General features: G+C 36.3%; 1 protein-coding gene across 3 annotated transcripts in view; it reads left to right on the top strand.

The window, feature by feature from the left end:
- PIAS1 (protein inhibitor of activated STAT 1) overlaps window positions 1-25516 on the top strand; it is a 126314-nt gene that overhangs the window by 15022 nt on the left and 85776 nt on the right. For all 3 annotated transcript variants that reach the window (XM_006052079.4, XM_006052080.4, XM_025296264.3), the window contains exon 2: window positions 21958-22402. In XM_006052079.4, the coding sequence (XP_006052141.1) occupies window positions 21958-22402 (445 nt within the window). The remainder of the gene's footprint in view (window positions 1-21957; window positions 22403-25516) is intronic.

Raw genomic sequence — 25516 nt, 5'->3', positions numbered from 1 at the left:
GGTAGAGAACCTGCCTGCCAATGCAGGAGATGTAAGAGACATTGGTTTGATCCCTGGGTCAGGAAGATCCCCTGGAGGAAGTCATGGCAACCCACTCCAGTATTCCTGCCTGGAGAATCCCTTGGACAGAGGAGCCTAGTGGGCTGTAGTCCATAGGGTCATAAAGAGTCGGACATGACTGAAGCTACTTAGCACGCACACATGCAAACCATTAAAAGTTATATTTGATTTTTGTCCATTGTTTTGTTTGATACACTTTTAAAAGTCTTATGTAAAGTAAAAATAATTATGCCTTTTCTGGGCTATAGATATTCTGTGTTAAATCTTGAAAACAAATAAGCACTCTCTCCTCCCCCTTCTTTTGCCTATTTCAAGTTTGGTCTTTCATATCACAGTTGCTTACAGCAAAGTTCTTATTTATTCCATCAATAAAAATGAAGGCTGGTTTATGTGCCAGACACTTAGGTTAGATGCTCAGTAGTAGGTTGGGAATGAAATAGATGCTTTGCCCTCATGAAACTTATATTCCGGTATTCTGGTTATATGGTTATGTATGGTTTATATGGTTACATAGTTATATATGGTTTTCATATATTATATGAAAGATAATTTGGTTCTCCTGCACCTATATGAATCTAAATTTTTATAATTAGCAAAAAATGCTGTTTAATTTTGCAAGTTTTTAAAAAAAATATATATCAAATATACCAAATAACATTGTTAGAGAAAGTCATTGGTTTTATGCATGCGTCCTAAGTGGGCTTCCCTGGCAGCTCAGACAGTAAAGAATCTGCCTGCAGTACAGGAGAATGAGGTTCAATCTCTGGGTTGGGAAGATCCTTTGGAGAAGGGAATGGCTATCCACTCCAGTATTCTTGCCTGGAGAATTCCATGGACAGAGGAGCTTGGTGGGCTTTAATCCAAGGGTCAAAAAGAGTCAGACATGACTGAGTGACTGACATTAGTGCTGTGCTTCCTAAAGGTAGTATTGGGGGAAAGGAGATAGGAGAGGAGTGGGGGAAAGGAGATAGGAGAGGAGCAAGGGAAAGATGCAAAAGTTATCTTTCTGTGGGAAGTTTGCTGGTTACTGGAAAATTTTAGTAGGATGCCTATACCTATTGAGATGGATGATTATGAGTGTATTGTAACATCTCTTTGCCTGTATGCATGCATTCTTCTGTCTGCCTGAGTTGTAAAGTTAGAACAGGTAGAGTGTGCCAGGCATAGAGTGGGGAAAGGGATTTTGCACAGGAATGTTTAATGCTATACCATGCCCCCCCCACCAAAAAAAAAAAAAAAGGAATCTAAGCTGAAGGGATAGAGAGTGATAAACATCACTTAACTGGAGGTCATGATAAAGTTGAGTTGTTGGAGTGAAGGTGCTTAAGCACGTAAGAATAGGTGGTAGTTGGAGAGTGGAGTATTTGAATTGGTGATTTTTGAAGGTGGTACAGGTTTTGGTGCAAAGACCTAAGGTGAGGCCATGGAAGTAAGTGTGTGAGGTTGGACAGTAATGAGGAAGAGTCAGATACAGCCCAGGGTATTGGTTTGGAGCCAGTGAATGACAGGGATATTATTTTAGAGCTGCATTGTTTAGTTACTTTTTTTCTTTTTTCTTTTAAAAAATGTTATTGAAGTATAGTTCATTTATAAATTTCTGCTGTACAGCAAAGTGATTCAGTTATACACACACATATATGTGTATATATGTATATTTTTCATATTCTTTTCCATTGTGGTTTATTTATTATATTTGTAGCTATTGCACATTTGAGATGTGGCTGTGAGAAAAAGAAACACTAGATTTTGAAGACATAGCGTGGAAATAAAGGAATATATCTCAGTTGTTTTGTATTCATTATATGTGTGAATGATACTACTTTGGATATGTACTGCGTTAAGCAAAATATACTATGAATTTTACCTTTTTCTCTTTACTTTTTATTTTTTTTATTTTTTTATTTTTTTATTTTTTTTTTTTCTTTTTCTCTTTTTTTTTTTCTCTTTACTTTTTAAAGAGTGATTAGTGTGGAGTAGGAAATGGCAACCCACTCCAGTATTCTTGCCTGGAAAATCCCATGGAGAGAGGAGGCCAGTGGGCTACAGTCAACTGGGTTGCAAAATAGTTGGACGCAACTTAGAGACCAACCAACATCATCATCTAAATTTATCTTAAATAGTATAACCAGTAAAAATGATACATGAAGTCCAGTGGTAGAGCCAAAATTATTTTAAATTAGGCAGCTGTGTTCATTTATCAGAACGAAAAAGGCGGTTTCACCTCACCTCTCCCAATGATTCCCTCAAGTACTGAGTAAAATAGAAGAGTTGGGAGTAAAATGTGTACCTTTTGACATCTTTCATTAGAATCATGTTGATGCTATTTTTGTTAGTTTTTAATGGTATTTGGTCATCCGCAAGGCAGTATAATCCAGCAAAGACTTAAGAGTCTAAATCCCGTCTCCATAGTTCACAATTGGACGAGTAAAAAATCTCCAACCCTCAGTTTCCTTCCCTATCAAACAGGGGTCATAAGAGTTGTGGTTTTATATGGTCATTTTGAAAATGAAATAAGGTATAAGTATTTAATTTACGCACTTTCTGAAAAAGCACTCCATGTATGTCATGATTATGATTTATATTTCCTATGACATATTTATCCATTTTATCTAAACATCAGCAAATTTTCAGGGCTGAAGTTAACTTAAATATGAATATCAGACAGAAAATTTTGATGAGAATCTAGCCAAATAAAGGTATCTGAATTTCATCTTTTAAAAAAAAGAAAAAAAGGTGATTAGTGGAAAATTTTAAATTCCATGTGTGGCTAACCATTGTCGCTTACATTGTATTTCTTTTGGGCATTGATTTCTAGAAATAGTATTGCCAATAACTAACATGAGGAGCAGGAGGAAAGGCTGTAGTCTGTAGTACCCAGTATAAGACTCCTTTAGGAGAGGGCGCGGGTGTTGTTCTTAGACTTACTTTTGTTGAATTCCTGCTACCTTCTCTTCTGCTGCTGTTTGTGCTTACAGTTTCCTTCTCTTCAGCCTTTTCACACCTACCTCTGCACCGCCACCCCAAAGCTAACCTCAGGGAGTTTTGCCTTTCTTGTGGAGGAGAGAAATGTCTAGAACAACTGTAATAAAAAGCTATAAAAGAATAACTGTGTAAACAGTTAACAGTATATTCATGAGAGGAAGACTAGTCATTTCTGGCCAGGCTTATTTTAAACTGGTCCTCAAAAGAGGAGACTTCTCGAAAGGTTTTGATTGCAGGGAGATTGTTTCAAGCAGAGGCAACAGCATGAGAAAAGGTAATGAGAGAGACTGAGGCATGTTTATCGCACACCCAGTAGAGCCATGTCTGGATTTCTATATGACAGAGTGATGCAATTGTGGACAGCTGGAGCCAAATTATTATCAGAACTTCTCATGTTGAAATTATGAGTCTGAAACTGTACTAAATTCTGTAAAGGAAAAGAACAAAATTCTATAAGCACATGTAACAAGGAGACCTGACCTAGTTTGGGTGCTCAAGGAAGGCGAACTATGTGTATTTCTGAGCCATCTGAGCTACATCCTTCACTTCCAAGTCTTGTCAAATATTTTAAATGTTGTGCCTTCCTTCCCTTCCCTGCTATCACCCTCATTATTTCAGACTGTCATAGTTTCATGCTGATATTAACAACCCCTAAATTGGCCTCGTATCTTAATTTCCCTTTTCAATTTTAGTCAGATGAACTTTTTGATTATATGTCGGTCTCTCTCTTAACCCTACATTTCTGCAACTGGAGAAGTTTCTGTAACTCCCCCATTTTTGTAGGATTAAGAACAAAATTCTTTACCTGTCCAAAATAAGTAAGTTACTGTTTAAATAGCAATAACATGCTGAGTAGGCACTGAGCAGAATTATATAATGTCCTTATTTGTGAGAGATAATACATATAATTTCTAATAGGCTTACACTGCAATATGGTTTATAATAGTCGAGATGCCAGAACATTGTTACTCATATTCATTGACAGTGAACAAAACAGTTTGTATAGACTGAGCTTGTGGTTTGGTAGAAAGTAGACAAGTAAATCGGAGAAGGCAGTGGCACCCCACTCCAGTGTTCTTGCCTGGAAAATCCCATGGATGGAGGAGCCTGGTGGGCTGCCGTCTATGGGGTCGCACGGAGTCAGACACGACTGAAGCGACTTAGCAGCAGCAGCAGCAGCAGCAGACAAGTAAATAGGGCTTCTCTACATTTTGGCATGAGAACTGTGTTGGGTTAAATTGTAGAGCACATGAGAAGGTAAATTTACTAATATTGAGGATAGCCTATGGAAAGTATCCCAAAGTTGATGACTTCTAAGGTGTGACCTGAATGAGTTGAAATTAACTAGAAGAAGATTAGGATGGGAGAGGAGAGAAGAGTTATTGAAAAATAGCATGTGTATGAAAGTCCTGGAGGATGGAAAGCTGGTTAACAGGGTTTTTAGAGGCAGTGTCCAAGACTGGATCATGAAGGATCTCTTAGGCCATGCTGAGAAATTTGCCCTTTATCTTTAGTGTAGGGGCTAATCATGAAAGATTTAAGCTCAAGAGTGACATGATCATCTTTCTATTTTAGAATAGACCTCTAGTGGGAAGAATGACTTGAAAAGATAATATTGGAGACAAGGGAGAACAGTTGAAGTTCTTACAGACATCTAGGAAAGGGATCATGGTAGTCCGAATTAAAGTGGTAATAGACATTTAAAGTGGTAGGATTGATGTGACTTGGAAAATAGACGTGAGTGAGGGAGAAGATGGCATAGAAGTTTTCTGGCTTGGATAACTAACCAGTTATCCAAGTGGTTTGAGAGAAGTTTGATTTGTTAGGTTTAGATGTGTTGAGCTGACTGCTTCTGGGACATAGAAGTGTTTAACATTGTAATTCAGAAGACAAAGGCTAGGCTAGAAATGAAGATTTGGGGATTGTTAACCTCAAAATGTTATGAGATGATTGAGGTCATCTAGGAAGATTGGAGTGAGTGAAAATAGAGTCAAGAATTCTGAGGACCTCTCACAATTGAGAATTGAAATAATTTTTAAAAATACCTTTTAAAACATAAAATATGTTTTGTGTGGATGTGCTGTAATGTCTTCAAGAGTTTTCCTTACAATTATATATAATAGACACTTTTTACAAATTATGTAATTACAGATATCTTTCACTGTCTACATCTGGTTTGTGAGTTCATTTAGCGAGAATTCAGTAGTCCAGAGTATTTTGAAAATATATGATTGTTAGTGGATAATTTTTTCAGAAGTTTGAGAAAAAGAGATCAAGATTAATCATCATCTGTATAACATTTTAACTGCATGTAGTAACATGGCCCTGTTAATTTGGCATTTGGCTTTAAAATATCTGTTTAGTTTTAGAGTTAATTCTAGGGTGACCATATAATTTATCATACAAAGTGGGACACTTTTAAGAGTGGAAGGGGCTGCTTTTAATAATGTTGCTATAACAACAGGTGTACAGTGGAAAATTTGAAGATCTTGTTGGTTTTTCTAAAATTCTTTTTTTGTGAAGTGCTAGGAAATGAGATGACAGTGATTGAATAATAATAATAATGAAGAGTTTAGTGGCCAGGTAACTTTGCAAAATGTTGGATACAGATTTAACATACTTCTTTCTGCAGGACTTCTTAGGACCTTTAATATGTAAATATTATTTGAGAAGGTAGGGTATGGTGGGGAATTACAGAATCTTGAATTTCCTTGATTGGTTTTGCCACAATACCATATTACTTTGAATATCTATTAACCCTATGAACCTGGTTTGGAAAATGGTGACTTGAAGTATCCTGTCATTTAAATTGGATCTTTTTAATGTGAAACCCAATCAGATTGTTTCTAGTTTTAAGTTTTATTTAGGATTTTTGATTTTTCATGTCTGGGCAGCTAGCTTTATTACAGTGAGTAAAATTTGAAGTTTAAAAGAAATAACCTCATAAAATTGTCATTATATGTAGATGACATACTATATATAGAAAACCCAAAAGACTCCACATAGAAACACTAGAACTGATAAATGAATTCAGCAAGGTAGCAGGATACAAGATGCACATACAGAAGTCAGTTGCATTTCGTTAACAATGAAATATCAGAAAGAGACTATTTTTAAAAAAACCTTTAAAATTTTATTAAAATTTTGTTATTTTATTTCAGAGTATAGTTCATGAACAATGTTGTATTAATTTCAGATGTTGTATTAATTTCAGATGCACAGCAAAGTGTTTCACATACACATGTATACACATGTATGTGTTCTTTTTTAAATTCTTTCCCTGTAAGTTACTATAGAGTATTGAGCAGAGTTCCCTGTGCTATACAGTAGGTCCTTGTTGGTTATTTGTTTTAAATATAGCATTGTGTACTTACCAGTCCCAAACTGCCAGTCTGTTCCTCCCCAGGTAACTAAGTTTGTTCTCTAAGTCTGTGAATCTGTTTCTATTTTGTAAATAAATTCATTTGTATCTTTTTTTAAAAAAGATTCTGTATTTAAGTGATATCATATGATATGTCTTTCTCTGTTTGACCTAACTTCGTATTATAATCTGTAGGTCAGTCCATGTTGCTGCAAGTGGCATTTTATTCTTTTTAATGACTAGGTGATATTCCATTGTATAAATGTACATCTTCTTTATCCATTCATCTGTCAGTGGATATCTAGTTTGCTTCCATGTCTTGGGTATTGCAAACAGCATTGCAGTGAACTTTGGCATTCATGTATCCCTTTGAACCATGTTCTTCTCTGGATATATGCCCAGGAGTGTGATTGTTGGATCATATGGTAATTCTGTTTTTAGTTTCTGAGGAACCTCCATACTGTTCTCCATGATGGCTGCACCAACTTACATTCCCACCAACAGTGAGGAGAGCTTCCTTTTCTCCACGGCCTCTCTAGTATTTACACACACACACACACACACACACACCCACCCACCCACCCCAGGAATAAACCTGACCAAGGAGGTGAAAGACTTTTATGATGAGAACTATAGAACATTAATAAAGGAAATTGAAGATGATTCAAAGAAATGGAACGATAGCCCATGCTTTTGGACTAGAAGAATTAATATTGTTAAAATGGCTATACTGCCCAAAGCAACATGCAGATTTAACACAATCTCTTTCAAATTACCCATGACATTTTTCACAGAACTGGAACAAATAATCCTAAATAGGAAACTGTAAAAAGAACCAGAATTGTGGAAGCAATCCTGAGGAAAAAGAATAAACAGGAGGCATAACCCTTCCAGACTTCAGACAGTGCTACAGTAATCAAAATAGTGTGCTGCTGGTACAAAAACAGACACATGGACCAGTGGAACAAGAGAGAGAGCCCAGAAGTAAACCCACACACTTAACGTTCAATTAACCTTCAACAAAGGAGGCAAGACTATAAGATGGGCGGAAAAGGCAGTCTCTTCAGCAAGTGGTACTGGGAAAGTTGGACAGCTGCTTTTAAATTAGTGAAGTTAGAACACATCCTCACACCACACAGAAAAATAAACTCAAAATGGCTTAAAGACTTGAGTATAAGATAAAACACTATAAAACTCCTAGAAGAGATGATAGGCAGAGCATTCTTTGACAAAAATCATACCAATATTTTCTTTGGTCAGTCTCAAGGCAATAGAAATGAAAACAAAAATATACAAATGGGACCTAATCAAACTTAAAGCTTTGCACCGCAAAGGAAGCCACAAACAAAATAAGAAAACAGCCTGTTGGAATGGGAGAAAATATGTGCAAGTGATATGACCAACAACGGCTTAATTTCTGAAATATACAGACAACTCTTAACAACCCAGTCGAAAAATGGGCATAAGACCTAAATAGACATTTCTCCAAAGAAGACATACAGATGGCCAAGAGGCACATGAAAAGATGCTTGTCATTGCTAATTGTTGTTTAGTTGTTAGGTCGTCTCCAACTCTTTTGTGACCCCAGTGGACTGTAGCTTGCCAGGCTACTCTGTTCATGAGATTTCTTAGGCAAGAATACTGAAGTGAGTTGCCATTTTCTTCTCCAGGGTATCTTCCTGACCCAAGTATCCAACCTGTGTCTCCTGCTTGGCAGGTAGATTCTTTACCCCTGAGCCACAAGGGTAGCCCTGCCAGTTATTAGAAAAATGCAAATCAAAACTACCACGAGGTATACCACCTCACACTGGTCAGAATAGCCATCATTAAAAGGTCTACAAATAACAAATGCTGGAGAGGATGTGGAGAAAAGGGAACCCTTCTACACTGTTGGTGGGAATGTAAGTTGGTGCAGTATGAAGGTTCCTCAGAAAACTGAAAGTAGAATTACCATATGATCCAACAATTCCACACCTGTGCATGTATCTGGACAAAACTAATTCAGAAAGATACATGCACCCCTATGTTCATAGCTGCACTCTTCACAATAGCCAAGACATGGAAGCACCTTAAATGTCCATCGACAGATGAATGGATAAAGAAGATGTGGTTCATACAAACAATGGAATACTACTCAGCCATAAAAAAGAATGAAATAATGCCATTTGTAGCAAAATGAATGGATCTAGAGATTATTATACTAAGTCAATCAGAGAAAGACAAATACTGTATGATTCTCACTTCCATGTGGAATCTAAAATGTGACACAAATGAACCTTTCTGTTAGGTTGGTGCAAAAGTAATTTCAGTTTTGCATTGTTGAACTTTGCCATTTGATATTGGAATACATTCTTAATTGTGGTTATACATCATTTTAATGTGCATTTCTTGCTTTATGTATTTTGTTAATGAATTATTACTTGCTGTTTATTTTATTTGTATTTTAGACTATGGAAATGTTAGACAAAAAGCAAATTCTAGCGATTTTCTTGTTTGAGTTCAAAATGGGTCATAAAGCAGCAGAGAAAACCTGCAAGATCAAGAATGCATTTGGCCCAGAAACTGTGAATGAACTTACAGTGCAGTGGTGGCTCAAGAAGTTTTACAAAGGAGACTAGAGCCTTGAAAATGAGGAGCACCGTGACTGGCCATCAGAAGGTGACAGTGACCAACGGAGAGGATCCTCAAAGCTAATCCTCTTACGACTTACGGGAGAAGTTGCCTGAGAACTCAGCATTGACTATTGTGTGGTCACTTGGCATTTGAAGCAAAATGGAAAGGCGGAAAGGCTCGGAACGTGAGTGCCTCATTAGCTGACCACAAATCAAAAAATTGTCATTTTGGAGTGTCGTCTTCTCCTATACTGTGCAACAGCAGTGAACCATTTCTTGGTTGGATTGTGACATGTGACAAAAAGTGAATTTTATACAACAACCAGCAACAACCAACTCAGTGGTTGGACTCAGAGGAAGCTCCAAAGCACTTCCCAAAGCCAAATTTGCCCCCCAAAAAGATTCATGGTCACTGGTGTTTCACTGCTGGTCTGATCCACTATAGCTTTCTGAATCCCAGTGCAACCATGACATACAAGAAGTATGCTCAGCAGACCGATGAGATGCACTGAAAACTGCACGGCCTGCCGCCAGCACCGGTCAACAGGGAGGGCCCGGTTCTTCTCTGCGACAGTGCCTGACTGCGCTTTGCACAGCCGGTGATTCACAAGTTGAATGAATTGGGCTACAAAGTTTTGCCTCATCTGCCATATTCACCCAACCTCTCACCAACTGCCTAACACTTCTTCAAGCATCTTGACAACTTTTTTGCAGGGACAATGCTTTCACAACCAGCAGGATGCAGAAAATATTTTCCAAGTGTTCCTTGAATCCCAAAGCACAGATTTTTATGCTACAGGAAACAAATTTATTTCTTATTGGCAAAAATGTATTGATTGTAATGGTTCCTGTTTTTCATTAATAAAGATATGTTTGAGGTTAATTATAATGATTTAAAATTCAGGGTTCGAAACCGTAATTATTTTTGCACCAACCTAATAGAAAACAAACAAACTCACAGACATAGAGAACAGACTTGTGGGGGAAGTGGGGAAAGGAAGGGCTGGAATCAACACATTGTAATATTAACAATTATTATATATGTATTTATATATATATTATATATAAAACTTTGGTTACATTTCCCTAAAAAACATTGCTGTTTTAGGGGAACTTTGAGGGTTGAATACTAACTTATTGAACAGATTTTTAAAAGGCCTTTTCAGTGTTGTTTCTTCCAAGCCAGGCAATATGCCTAGCTAATTTCTTTTTCTTTTTTTTAATCATTTTAGACTTAGGATGCAGCTATAGGTATTGTTTCTTCTCTGTCAAAGAATCTCTGTTTTTGATCTTTGAATGGAAAATTATGCCCTTGTAGATTTAGGAAGGAAAGAATTGAACTTGCACTTTAAAGAATATTATTGCTTTGACTACATGGAGAAATGTTCTAGAATTTGATTAGTTATGTGTTTAAGGAATGGTATTGAGGTTTTTTTTTGTTTGTTTTATTATGATAAGCTTATAATATATGTATATATTTTACTTTCTAATAACAACAAAAGGTAAATTATTCTTTTAGCATAATTATAGTACATTTCTTTCTTTTGTTGGCTAGTTTTTTTGACCTTTGGACATATGAATTAAACTTTTTTCCTAATTTTGTGCTTAAAAAAATTACTTCTTCCCTGACAGTAAAATTGGCATTGGTTTGCCCCCCTCCCCCCACTTTTTAAATATGTTTAATGTTCTGGATATGTAAATATGGATGCTGTTAGGTTTTTTTTTTACATCAAGGCTTGTGATAGCCGATCTTCCCCCCTCCCTAAATTTCAGGAAGAGTGTGTAGTATGTTTTCATGGTCTCACCTTAATGGAATTTCTCCAAAGAAAATGTGAGCATTTTCTTAAACTTGCTTTCACTATTATAGAAGCTTTGCATGTAAATATTTATCATACTGATCTGTTCTGAAGATAATGATCTGTGTAAGTTTTGTAATACTTTAGCAATTTTGCTTTATTAACAGTATTACCTTGCAGTAAAGGATGTTTCTGTTGTTTCTCTTAGCTGTAACTTGTATAATATCAGGTGAAAGTATTCTATTTATGTAGAAAAGAAAGGGGTATTATCATTAATAGGTTTCTGATAGGATTTAAAAGAATACTTAGACAGGCTGTCACTGTAGGACTTGGGTTTTCCGTGCAACCTATTTTTTTCCTCAGTATTTCTTAGTAGTTTGTGAGCAGTCATTCCCAGGATTTTTAAGGACATTTGTATAATGCACTTCAGTGAGAAAAGGGAACCCTCTTACACTGTTGGTGGGAATGCAAACTAGTACAGCCACTATGGAGAACAGTGTAGAGATTCCTTTAAAAACTGGAAATAGAACTGCCATATGACCCAGCAATCCCACTGCTGGGCATACACACTGAGGAAACCAGAATTGAAAGAGACACATGTACCCCAGTGTTCATCGCAGCACTGTTTACAATAGTCAAGACGTGGAAGCAGCCTAAATGTCCGTCAACAAATGAATGGATAAAGATGTGGTATATATACACAATGAAATACTACCCAACCATAAAAATTAAATAATGCCCATTTGCAACAACATGGATGGACCTAGATATTATCACACTATGTGCACTAAGTCAGGTGGGGAAAGACAAATACTATTTGATATTACTTATATGTGGAATCTAAAATATGACACAAATAAATTTTCAAAACAGAATCACACTCAGAGATGTAACTTATGGTTACCAATGGGGAAAGGGAATGAGGGGGATAAATTAGGAGTTGTGGATTAGCAGATACAAACTACTGTTTATAAAAGAGACAACAAGATCCTACTGTAGCATAGGGGACTATAATCCATATCCTATAATAAACCATAATGGGATAGAAATTTTAAAAATAAAATTAAAAACAACATTTATGAGAATTCTCTGGTGATCCAGTGGATAGGACTCGGCGCTTTCATTGCTAGGGCCTGAGTCCAGTCGCTGCTTGGGGTACTAATTAAGATCCCACAAGATGTGTGACATCCCCCTCCCCAAAAGATGGATATCTTTTTTCTAAGCTTGTTTTTCTCTGAGAGCTATAAGTCAAGACTGGTATATAATAACCTGAATTGTTTTTCTTGTGCACCCTGGACAATGTTTATTGAATTAATTACCTTAAAATTGGAGAATCCTGGGGAAAAGAATCATCTGTCTCCTAAGTAGTTGAACAATCTTATTTGTAATCTTTAACTTTGTTATCTGAAGGGGAATTTCTTATCATGTGCCATTGGCCTCTATAGCCTTGACCCTGTTACATCTCAAGTTTTAAGGGTGATCTGTATGACTATTTAAGAAGCAAAACTCTCAGATTTTGTCGGTGACACAAAACTGGGAAGAATATGTTAGATGACAGAATCAAGAGGAATCAATTCATCATCACCATCATTTCCAGTGCATTTACTGGATCATCCACCATACTTAGCATAGGTCATGTGGAGCAAAGTGTCCTTGAAAATTTCAAAGTCTAGGGAGGACGTAGACTAGAAAATCAAGTAACTCTGTGTGATAAGCGCTACAGTTGAGACTGCAGGGTGCGATTCTTAAACAGCATTTTGAAAGGCTGGAATGATAAACATGAAAAAAAGGAAGTTTAACAGTACTATATATAAAGTTCTATTTTTAAATTAAAAAAAATTAGAAGATGAGGGGGTTTAACCTAGTAGCATTTCATGCGAAAACTATTGAATAAAGGTTTTAGTTAACCTCAATCTTAATATGAGTGACAATATGATGTGGATGTGACTCCCTGCCCCTGCTGAAAAAAAAAGCATAACATAAAACGTCCTTCCATTTGCCTAAAGAAAATAATCCAGTCAGCCTAAAATGCCTTTTTAGGTTGCACTGGTAGAAATAGCTGTGTTCATAATAAGATAGATAATACTAAGAATAGTCAGACTTTTATCTGGATTATATTACTCTGAGTATGATGGACAGCAGAATGCTCATGGAATAAGGGACCAGGCTGGGAAGGGTCTCTACTAACAGAATGAAATTTTAAAACCATTGAGCATCAGTTCACAGAACTTTTCAATAATGTGTGCTGTTTTAAGATTGTAAACTCATAGTTCACAATCTTAAGTGTTTCAGCAGAGGCTGGGAGACCATCAATTAAGGAGGTTACAAGTAGAACTTCATATATTAGATGAGTTGAACAAGAGGATTTCTAAAGTTCTATTTTAAACTAACAGCATAGTAAGTCAACTATATGTCAATAAAAATAAAGTTCTATTTTATGTTATGATCCTGTGATTCTACAGTTTTTAAAAACATCAGTTCATGGACTTTGCTGTTGGTCCAGTGAGTGGTTAAGACTCTGGGCTTCCACTGTAGGGGTTGCAGGTTCAGTCCCTGATTGTGGGAGTTCCTGTGCCATGCGTTATGGCCACACACAAAAAATCATTTCAGATTACTTACTCGTTTCTGTAATTGTCAGTACTCCACAGCATCGTGTGGGCTTTGTCACCTGGCTTTCAAGTCTGAACTCCACTATTTGTAGCTCTGCCTTTGATTGAATAGGTTGTACCTGTGGCCCTCACCATAGTTCTTTCTCTTGATACTTTCCGTCTAAGATTTTTTACTAATCACTTTTCTGGGACCCAAATTGAAGGCAATGATTGAAAGATTTTGCCTAGTTACAGAATGCGTTTTTTTCCTCACTTTTTGTTTCGTTAATATTTAAAAAATTAATTTAGTTTTTAAAATTTCTGGCTGCACTGTGCAGCATGTGGGATCATAGTTTCCTGACCAGGGATCAAACCCGTGCCCCTTGCAATTGGAAGCTTGGATTTTAACCACTGGACTGCCAGGGAAGTCCTGTTTTGTTAACATTTATCTCTTCCCACCTTTTCCACTTAAATTTCAGATAGAGTGCAATGGAATTCTCTAGGCCAGAACACTGGAGTGGGTAGCCTTTCCCTTCTCCAGGGGATCTTCCCAGTCCAGGGATTGAACCCAGGTCTCCTGCATTGCAGGTGGATTCTTTACCAGCTAAGCCACAAGGGAAGCCCAAGAACACTGGAGTGGGTAGCCTGTCGGTTCTCCAGAGGATCTTCCCTACCCAGGAATCAAACTGGGGTCTCCTGTATTGCAGGAGGCTTCATTACCAACCAAGCTATGAGGGAAGCCTTAATAGAGTTATAGTATTACAGAATTTTGAGGATTTGAGGAACCTTTGAGAAGCTCTAGTCAATCTGTCATTTTTTAAAATGAGAATATAGACCCTGGAAAATTGTAATTCAGTAAATTAGTGGCCAAGTCAGTACTAGAATCCAAATTCTACATATACTAGTACCATATTATGTTATATTTGTACTTAGCACATAGGAGGTGTTGTTACTTTTGAGAATTGAATTAATATGATTATATGCCCCTGTCTCTGAAGAATAGCTTATCTCTTTGTGTTCATTGTTTGTTCCAGTATTCCCTCTTCCTACAACTCATTTAGGGCTCATTCATGAATCCAGAAAGTGTTTGTTATACAGCTATGTACAGAGCAACTTTTTACCTAAAGTTTTGTTTTTCCTACCTGTGCATAAGAAGTTTAGCAATGTGTTAGAATTTTAAACTTGATTTTTAAATTAAGCTAAACTTTTTTATTATAAAAGTAATATTTTATCCAAATTTTAAACTGTTTTGGTTTGAGTTTGTTATTTTTAGTATTCAAGTTATCATCTAGAAGGAGCTTTTAAAGGACATATCTGTCAGTTTTGTGGTAGTACAGAAATGGGAATGATGTTTAAATTATCAAAAATCAAAGCCATGGTATGCCATTTCAACAGAATGTTACGTTTGTACTTTGCTTGAAGGAGAATGGAATCTTCATGTTTTGTCATTATATCGGAGCTAAAGGCAAGCCATGTGATGGAAGATACCAGAGGAGGGAAGATAGTCAGCTAGAGGAGTAGGCACTGCAGGTCATTTTTCGGTCATCTTATATTGAGAAATCAATAAAAGATGAGAAATTGGGTGGAACAAGATTATGGAGAAGTATGTAACCAACCTAACTTGCTCCTTGAGCAGAAACTGTCTAACTAGGTTTTCCAGTTGAACTGGACATTGCTGATAAATTGCTAATCTAACAACTGTTTATTAACTATTTCAAATGGAAAGGATTAGAAATGATCCCAGAGTCAGTTCCACTGAAAGAAGAATCCAACTTTGAAAATAATGAATAAAATATTTTTGGTGTACTGTACCATCTTTAATGTATGCACAGTATTTTCGATAATTTTTTTGTTGATAGAAAGCAAAAGTATAAATGAAATACTAGGACATTGTTAAATGCCTCTTTTGTCTACCTTTAGAATTCATTTTGCTTTATGATTAGTTACAAATTGATACCAGATAAAGATTCGTAATACAGGGTCTGCTTCATGACTAATCCTTTAGAATACTGCAGTGGGAATGTGTGAACAAGGGTAATTAGGGGGGTCAAAAGGAAGTACCTAATTCTTATGCAGAATTTAGTTATGACCTTTAATAACACAGGGTCATAGCTAATGAGAAAGTAACATTGGCACTTTCTATTTAATCTCAAAAGCACTCAGTCTACAATACTTGTTACTATTGCTTGATTATTTATCTTTCTCAGTGTATGGGCCCTTCCTCTGTGGTTGAACTAGTGTTCTTATACAGGCACACACCGTCTATGTATATGTGTGTGTGTGTCTGTGTGTGTAAAATCTTAAATATTTGAGAAGAGATTAAGTTGAAATGTGTTCTTACTGGATGGTAAGGACCTCTTCTTCCTCCCTCCCCATTCCACTACTGTGTTCTGAGAACACTGGACGCCAACCTTATATTGCCAAACCAGGAGGTTGAGGGATTCCTTTCTGCCAAAATTGATCAGATAAAAGGAAAAAAAGGAATCCTCATGATCGTCAAGTTTCCTGCCTGATCATCCTGGAGTGAAGTACCCTGGTCTGGTCACTCACACAGTTCATCTGATCATCTTTGTCATCTTAGATATGAGGCTTCCTGGGTGGCTCAGTGGTAAAGAATCCGTCTGCGACTCAGAAGACTCAGGAGACGCTGCGAGTTTGACCCCTGGGTTGGGAAGATCCCCTGGAGGAGGGCATGGCAACTCACTCCAATATTCTTTTCTTGGAGAATCCCATTTACAGAGGAGCCTGGTGGGCTACAGTCCATAGGGTCGCACAGAGTGGGACACGACTAAAGTGACTGAGCATGCACTTATTATTAGATATATATAAATGTACAGCTAGAGATTTCCTCCTGCTCAAGGAGAACATCAAGCCTGAGAGGCAGAGACCAGAGAAAACAGTAAGAAAGAACTCAAATTATAGAGACAATGCAGGCAGCTGAAGAAAACAACAATGTCAAACACCCAATTTATTTATATCCTCAAGAGAAAGGAAGATAATAAATTCATGTAAAATAAGAACAAGATGTAGAAGGAAAAGAAATGTGCAGCAAACAGAAAAGAACTCATAGAAATTAAAATTTTAAAAAGAGTTAGAAGATAAAGTTTAGGAAATCTTCCAGAAAATAGAGCTAAAAACAAGAGATGTAAATGCAAGAGGAAAAAGAAAAAGAGCAAAAGAGAATTACACAGTTTAGGAAGGCCATAATCTAAAGAATGACATGAAAGATAACGAAGTCAAAGGAAGATTACTGTAAGAAGTCTTCCCAGGATTGAAGGACGGACATACATCACTAAATGTAAAAATTTAGCCATGGTCAGTTCATACGATTAAAAATAAAACCATGAGAAACTTCTGTGAGGGATATATAGATGACTGTGAAAGATTGCCCATCAGAAAGATGTCAGGCTTCTTAACAGAAGATGATGAGGAAAGCCTTACAAAATTCTGACGGAACATACGTTCTTGTCGGGAATTCTGTACTGAGCCAAGCTCACTTGTTAAGTGTGAGTAAATGAAGATATTTTTAGACAATACAAGGAATTTTTAAAAAGTGTACTTCCCATGCCCTCTTTTCAGGAAGCTACTGGAGGAACTACCCCACTAAAAAGAGAAAATCCAGAAAGGAAGAAGTGAGAACAAGGAAACGAGGTCCAACACGAGTAACAAGGGAATTCCCAGGATAAGTTAGAGGGAAATTCCATCACCACAGTTTTTTGCCAGACCAAGAAAGCAAGCAGTTCCAGTTGGAACCTAATGGAGGGTTTTAGGAAGTATATTTTGAAGAAGGAAATTAAAACAAGAGATTTACCTGATACAGTTGAATATGTTGAGAGGAAATTTGCACTTTAGCAGTTTGCAGGTGAATTAACTATTACTTCATAGAAAACTAAGCAAATACAAAAATGGTACAGTTATTAACTAGAAGTAAGGTCATAACATATTCAAAAACAGAGACATTACTTTGCCAACAAAGGTCCGTCTAGTCAAGGCTATGGTTTTTCCTGTGATCATGTATGGATGTGAGAGTTGAACTGTGAAGAAAGCTGAGCGCCGAAGAATTGATGCTTCTGAACTGTGATGTTGGAGAAGACTCTTGAGAGTCCCTTGGACTGCAAGGAGATCCAACCAGTCCATTCTGAAGGAGATCAGCCCTGGGATTTCTTTGGAAGGAATGATGCTAAAGCTGAAACTCCAGTACTTTGGCCACCTCATGTGAAGAGTTGACTCATTGGAAAAGACTCTGATGCTGGGAGGGATTGGGGGCAGGAGGAGAAGGGGACGACAGAGGATGAGATGGCTAGATGGCATCACCAACTCAATGGACGTGAGTTTGAGTAAACTCCAGGAGTTGGTGATGGACAGGGAGGCCTGGCGTGCTGCAATTCATGGGGTTGCAAAGAGTCGGACACGACTGAGAGACTGAACTGAACTGAAGGTCATACAAAAAATAAACAGTAATCATGTACTTTTGGCTCATCTGTGAATATTATTTATAGCCATAGTAATAATGTTAACACCAGCAATTGATTCAACCAAAAATGATGATGGAGAGGTGGAGGTAGGGACTTACCTGGTGGTCCAGAGGTTAAGACTCTGTGCTCCCAGTGCAGGGGTCCGGAATCCCATCCCTGGTCAGGGAGCTAGATCACACATGCCACAACTAAGAGTTTGTATTCTGCAACTAAAGATCTTGCATGCTGCAAGTTAAAAAAAAAAGCAAAAAAGATCTTGCATGCCGCAACTAAGACCCAGAAGAGCCAAATAAATGAATAAATATTTTTAAAAAGAAAGATGGAGGTAGAGGAGATACAACAGATCTAAATCGTTATCTTTTAATAGGAAACAATTTTTAAATTTAAAATATTAGTTATTTTAAATAACTCTAAAAGACCTACTATATAGTAGAAATGGAGGGGAAATGCCAGAAGAAACAGCTAAAAAGACTTGAAAATGGTTGCCTTAAGGATGTGAAAAATGGGGGCAGGGCAAGGGACATGTTTTCCTTCTAAAATTTTGACTTTTAAAACTGTATGCATTTCTGTCTGATTAAAAAGATTCATTTTAGAAAGATGTCCTTTACAGATTGCTTTCCATACAAAATATATACATTCCTCAGACATTCTAAGTTCCTCAGGATTCTGAGAACTATCATTTGGGCGTGTAGAGTCAGCACAGTGCTATCCGAGAAGGCAGTGATTTCTAGTAGTAGCAGTGGTTGATGTTATCCTTAGTTATAAATGTTCATTTTGTTATAGTGTTAACAAATGGAGATTTTAAACACACGAAAGATTAAAATACACTGCATTTCAACATTTCAGATGTGTTTAGTTTACCTCTGTTGTCAGCACTTTGCACTGTGAATTGACTGCTCCATGCTTCTCTGAAGTTTTTGGTTTGAGTAATAGATAACTTCAGATATTTGTGTTTCCCACCCTCTTTCACTTGATTTTTTAAATACTGCATGCTTATTACAGACCTTAAGATTATGCAGAAGCTGCTCCAGTAATAGCAATAGATAGAGCCTCATCTTTCACTATATCTGATTATAAGGTGCAGTGGTTAATTTGAATCCAGAAGTTTTCTTTTATCTTAACCACCAATTTTTTTAAGGCTAAAATATTGAAGCTTGAAGTTGAGATTGAATATTAAATAAATTGATCTTTTTTTCCCTAACTGAAAGGCATGTGGTTTGTTTTCTCTAAAAGACAATGATGTAGTATAAAAGTACGTTTGGAGTAGAAGTAGTTGTGTAACAGTCAACACATTTCTTAACCTTTCTAGGGCTCAGTTTTTCCATTTGTAAAATGCGGACAGTAATTATGATTAATTATGCATCCTGTGATAACAAAACCAAAAATTATACCTATGTCATTAACTTTTTTCTTTTGATGATCAGTCAGAAGATTTAATTTTATGTGAGTTGTCAATGTACTCTTCCATAGAAATAGAGCAGTAATCCATCTGTGCTGCATTTAAATCCTTACATCCATAAAGAGTTAGGACAAAATGCTGCATATAAATCCTTACATCCATAGAGTTAGGACAAAATAATTTTATGGTAACCCATGAATGTTGATTTTTGTTTGTGTTTGACTTAGGAGAATGGAGTTGAATTTGAATTCAGATGGAATTTGAATTGAAATAGAAGGACATTCTGTTTTGAAAACTTTATTGTGTTTTCTCTGCAAAATGAAATATATTTGACTAATGTCAAATTTATTTTTAACCTATAATCTTTGAAGCATAATTCATGTTATTCTCTAAGAGCAGAAGCTAGCTTACTAATACAGTGCTTTTCTGTTGAAATCTCTGTTCCTTTTAAAATAAGTAATAAATCTTTAAAACTATTTTATACTCTTAGGACAGGTTGAATAGTAGGGAGAAATTGACATTATAGTAATTATTTAACCTCTGATAGCAATCTAAAGAAAGATATATTTATAGGATTTGGGGTAAAATTTGTTTTTAAGGTCTACATTATATCTTTGTGTGAACATAAGAACTTGAGAGTTCGTTTGGAGTTATATTTTAATTGTATGTATAACTTAACCCTGTAGAATCCATCCCCACCCTTTCTTTTGGTATGACTTCCTGATTTTGTTCATCATTCATTGTCGAGGCATTATTGTTGGGCCTTAGTGTTAGATGCTGAAGGTAACATGACCTTGTACCATAGAGGCCCTCAGTCTGATCATGGAATTGTTTGTATAAAAATAAAATTGTAGTACAGCAAAATAAGTGCCAAAATAAAGATATGAAAAATGACCAGTGAGAGCAGTGAAAAGAGAATCATTTAGTTCTGCCAGGCCTAAAAGGCAAGGATGACAAAAGCTGAGCTTTGAGGAGACTAGGCCACAGAAGGTGGGGGAAGGGCTCATAGTTTTTTGATTAACCACCTGTATTGCATATAAAGCTCTTTATACACTTGTTTTTCTGTTTTTCTTAATTGTTTTGTAATATATAGGTAACTTCTAGATGATTGGCTTGAAATGGATGTCATTTCAGGGAGTGGTCATAAATGAGGAAAGCCAGTTCAGCTTTCGTGTTACTGGTATTTGGGATGAGGCCTCCCTGATGGCTCAGTGGTAAGGAATCCGCCTGAGAATGCAGGAGACACAGACATGGGTTCATTCCCTGGGTTGGAAAGGTCTCCTAGAGGAGGAAATGGCAACCCACTCCAGTATTCCTACCTGGACAATCCCATGGACAGAGGAACCTGGTGGGCTACAGCCCATGGGGTTGCAGAGTCAGATGCGACTGAGCACACGTGCAAGAGTGTACAAAACAGGTGGGAAAATAGAGAGCAGATGGTGAGCTTACATGTGTCTTTCATCCTGACACCTGTCAGTGGTGGTAAAGTCAGGATTCTGCTGTTAATAGCTGTTACGATCTTGGGTCATATTTCCCTTTGGGTTTCATTTTCCTCAACTTTAAAATGAGAGAATTGGTATACATTGATATTTCCTGTTGGTGGTCTCTTAGTATTAAAAGTTGGGGGAAAAGGAGAAAGAAATTTGGAAACAGAGAGTTAAACAAAGTTAGATTTCTTTACTACAGGCTATGGATTTTGACATGTGGATTAAATTCCTGGACTTTTTAGTTGCACATGTGGGATCTTAGTTTCCACATGAGGGATTGAACCCAGGCCCTCAGCAGTGAAAGCAGAATCCTAATCCCTGGACTGACCGTGAAGTCCCAATTTCTGGACGCTTTGGCCTAGCTTTGCCAATAGAGTCAATAGTATATTTCCAGTTTCATCCTCATGGTTTAATGAAAGATCATGGTATTTAAAATTACATGTATCTGTAATTTTACATGTAAAATTACATGTATCTGGGTTTGAATCCTGGTTGATATTTATTATAGTAGCTAAGTGGCCTTAGCTAAGTTATTCAACCTTTCTTAACTAGTTTCTTCACATGTAAGGCAGGAAGGGTAACACCTTGTGGTGGTGTAAAGATTTAAGGACAGTCCATATGAAAATACCATATGTATCTGGTATATAATGGGTCAAAAAGGTATAGTTTAAGCCCTATAAATCCCCAAATTAGTATAGAATACAATATTGTCTATAATGTTACAATATTTGTATCATGCTTACATCTGGTGCTTGAGGTGGACTATTTATGTGTTTCACATGTATGTATATAATTTTCCCCAAGAAAACAGGTTTTCTTGAGGGCTCACTATCTTTTGCCATCCACATAGCACTCAGTACACTCTCTTGGAGACTTAGTAAGTGCTTGGTAAAGACCTGACGTTTTCATTATAACAATAAAATGAGGTGAGATGTGGTTCTACCTCATGTCTGCTTTATTTTACAGCTTTCATAACCCTACATAGAAGTTAGTGGATTTATGAACATTAATTTTAAATTTCTTTGTTTACTTACTTTAAATGGTTAGATTTTAAGTTTGAAATAACTAGAATTGACTGTAACGGAACTGGCCTTTGTAAACAAAACATAAGGATAAAATGTTATAATAAAGTATCATTTAATGTTGTAAATTATGTTATTGGAATACTAATGTTTCACATTTTGTTTTGTCTCTAAGCAAATGGTTATGAGCCTTAGAGTTTCTGAACTCCAAGTACTGTTGGGCTACGCTGGGAGAAACAAGCACGGACGCAAACACGAACTTCTCACAAAAGCCCTGCATTTGCTAAAGGCTGGCTGCAGTCCTGCTGTACAAATGAAAATTAAAGAACTGTATAGGCGGAGGTTCCCCCAGAAAATCATGACGCCTGCGGACTTGTCCATCCCCAACGTACATTCAAGTCCTATGCCAGCAACTTTGTCTCCATCTACCATTCCACAACTCACTTATGATGGTCACCCTGCATCATCACCGTTACTCCCTGTTTCTCTTCTGGGACCTAAACATGAACTGGAACTCCCACATCTTACATCAGCTCTTCACCCAGTCCATCCGGATATAAAACTTCAAAAATTGCCATTTTATGATTTACTGGATGAACTGATAAAACCTACCAGTCTAGGTAAGATTATTCTATAATGGTTATTTGGTTACTATTGGAGGATACATTTTCACTTTTGAGTTTGAATGTAACCCAGATTATCATTCATAATGAATTTTATATTTGGTAGTAGCATCCAGATGGTAATAAGAATCTTTCAGTTTTAGACAAAATCAAATATATATAAGCTGTCTTTTAGACAGGAAAAAAGTATATTCAGGTCTTCAGTGATGGGTTCTGACAACGTGAATGTTAAAAACTTTCCAGAAATATAAATGTTTTTAAAAGTATAATATTTTAGATTGTTGATTAATATTTTATAGTAACCTTTACAAAATCAAAACCCAGTAATTACTGTCAGTCTCTGAATTGTTTTTAATTTTTAAGGGTTGATGACATCTAAAATGACTTGATATTTTTGATTATTTAAATGAGTAAATGGTTTAAATGATTATAGAAGGAGATGTGAGTTTTGATGTGTAGTATTTCAATTTCAGTTGACTTTTTCAAGTGAATATGTGTGTCTTACAGGTACACGCACGATACACACTTGAAATTTCATGTACTATGTTTTCCCATTGTTTGGTCAGTGTCTAATATATGAATAGAATTCGATGTGTTAATCAACTAGAAGTTTTAATTGCTCTATGCTCCCTTACTTTATTTAATGTAGAAGAAAACTGACCCTGTTGGGATCTCTGATATGTTCAGTGTAATACATTTAAAATATCAGGCTTCCAGATGCTGGTTTGTTGTTAAAAATCAGTGATTGCCACACTGTGGCTGGAAAGGCAGATCCTGCCTGCAGCCTATTTTGGTGGATCTGAGCTAAGAACTTTTTTTATTTTGATATTCCTAAAGGGTTGTAAAGTAAAAACAAAGACGAAGAAGAATATGCACCAGAGACCATGCATGTCTGCAAAACCTTAAAATATTTACTGTCTGGCTTTTACAGAAAAAATTTGTCAATCCCTGTTACAAATCAGTAAACATTTCAGTTTGGGGGATTGGTGAGTGTTGAATTTTGAGAACATTTACAGAAATTCTTGAACTAGGAAATGTTTGTTTTAAATTATTTAGCAGAATACATGAAAAAATTAAGATTATAGGAGTCATTTTCAAACAACATGAATTTTATCACATTTGTAAAACAGCCATTAATAAGGAAACACTTGTTGAGAACCTGCTGTAAACTTCTAAAATTTATACACGCTCATTATAAAAAGTGAAAGTGCCAAATTCCCTTCCTCATTAGCACTTCAGTGTGTATGCATACATAAGCACGTTATGTTCCTCATGTTTAAGAAGGAATCATATTGTACATAGTATTCTGTGACTTGTTTCTTCCTCCCTTTGTCTTACTAATATAGTATAGACATTTCTCCTTGTTCATCTTCCCATTTTTGTTGGAGGCCATATATACACATGGGCTTCCCTTGTGGCTCAGCTGGTAAAAAATCCGCCTGCAATGTGGGAGACCTGGGTTCGATCCCTGGGTTGGGAAGATCCCCTGGAGAAGGGAAAGGCTACCCACTCCAGTATTCTGGCCTGGAGAATTCCATGGACTGTATAGTCCATGGGATCACAAAGAGTCAAACACAACTGAGCGACTTTCACATCACACATATATACATACACATGTGTATACATACACATGCGTATATAATGTGTATGTGTACATGTGTGAGCATGTGTATATATAGTAGCTCATTTCTTATTAAAGACTGTTAATTCTGTGTTCTAAATAAGTCCTCTATTAAAAGACATATTTTCTAGTTTTTCGCTGCCAAAACATGGTTAATAATTAGCATATCTTGTTTTCAGTTTCACTAATATGAATTTCAGGTACCAGAGTGAATAGATGACATACATGTCTATTAAATTTTGTTATGAAAAGTAGAAATACAAACTGGATATACATTATGGTTATATTGAATAATATTTTAAATAAATAAAATTGAACATTTAAATTATTGATGTTTAAATGAGGTACTTTGCTTAAGTATGTATGTTATATACTCACTTATAATTGTCTACACTAATTTTTTATGCCTTTGTAGCTTAATATCTTGTCTTACTACTTCAGGATACTTTATCCTTATGAACTTTTTAGTGTGTAAAAATAACGGGTAAACATCTGGTTCTCCCCTAAAAAAATAATAGAAGGAGATAGTTCATAAGAAATTATGTTAAGGCTACAGATAGCTTTTGCTATCTTTCTATATGGTATTTTCTTCTTAATGACTTTTTTAAGAGTAGTCAGTGAATTTTAAATAATATTTCTCTCTTTACGCTTCATCTGAAAAGTTATAGAATGCTTTAACGGAGTGTTTTCATGTAACAGTTTAAGAACAGTGTCATAAAGTTTTACCTATTCTTGAAATCCAATAAGTAAACCCTTGCATTTACAAAATTGACTGAAGTGCTAAAATATTTCCCATAAGGTTTATTTAATTGAACTTTCTTTATGTTGTTGAGCCTCATTATTTGTACATTCTGGTGAGTGAATGTGTGCTGTCTCAAATTTACTTGTAAATTCAAAATCACTTCTTACAACAGTTGCATAGCCATTTAGAGACATGCACGGAGCTGCAAAACACTGGAGTTTGCTGATGCGAGCATTCAACCTGTGGTTGATTAGGTGGTTCTTGTCTTCTTGTTTTCTGCTCTCATAAACAAATGTCCTCTTTGCACTCTACTTAATGCCACATTTTTTGCATTTCGGTGCTTTTTGTTGGTGATCACATTGTTTAAAATGGCCCCCAAACATAGTGCTGAAGTTTTGTCTATAATGTTCTGAAATGCAAAAAGGCTGTGATGTGCATTATGGAGAAAATATACATAGTATTTTTGCTCAGGCATGAATTACAGTGCTGTTGGCAGTGAACTTAGTGTTAATGAATTATCAATATATATCAAATAATGTGTCTTTAAATAGAAACACACAGAAAACAAGGTTAGATATTGATCAGTTGTTGAAAATGTTGTGATCAGAGGCTTATAGGAACTTAACCCTTTGTTTCTCCTAGGAGCAATGGTTCAGTATTCACTAACTCATTGTTTGTGGTGATTTTGTATTAATAGAACACCAGACTTTATGAATGTGTGTGTTAGTTGCTCAGTCGTGTCCGACTC

Source organism: Bubalus bubalis, chromosome 11 (genome assembly GCF_019923935.1).
Source record: "Bubalus bubalis isolate 160015118507 breed Murrah chromosome 11, NDDB_SH_1, whole genome shotgun sequence".
In the NCBI taxonomy this organism is placed as follows: Eukaryota; Metazoa; Chordata; class Mammalia; order Artiodactyla; family Bovidae; genus Bubalus; species Bubalus bubalis.
Note: the sequence above shows the minus strand (reverse complement) of the source record. Positions and strands in the feature narration are given on the sequence as shown.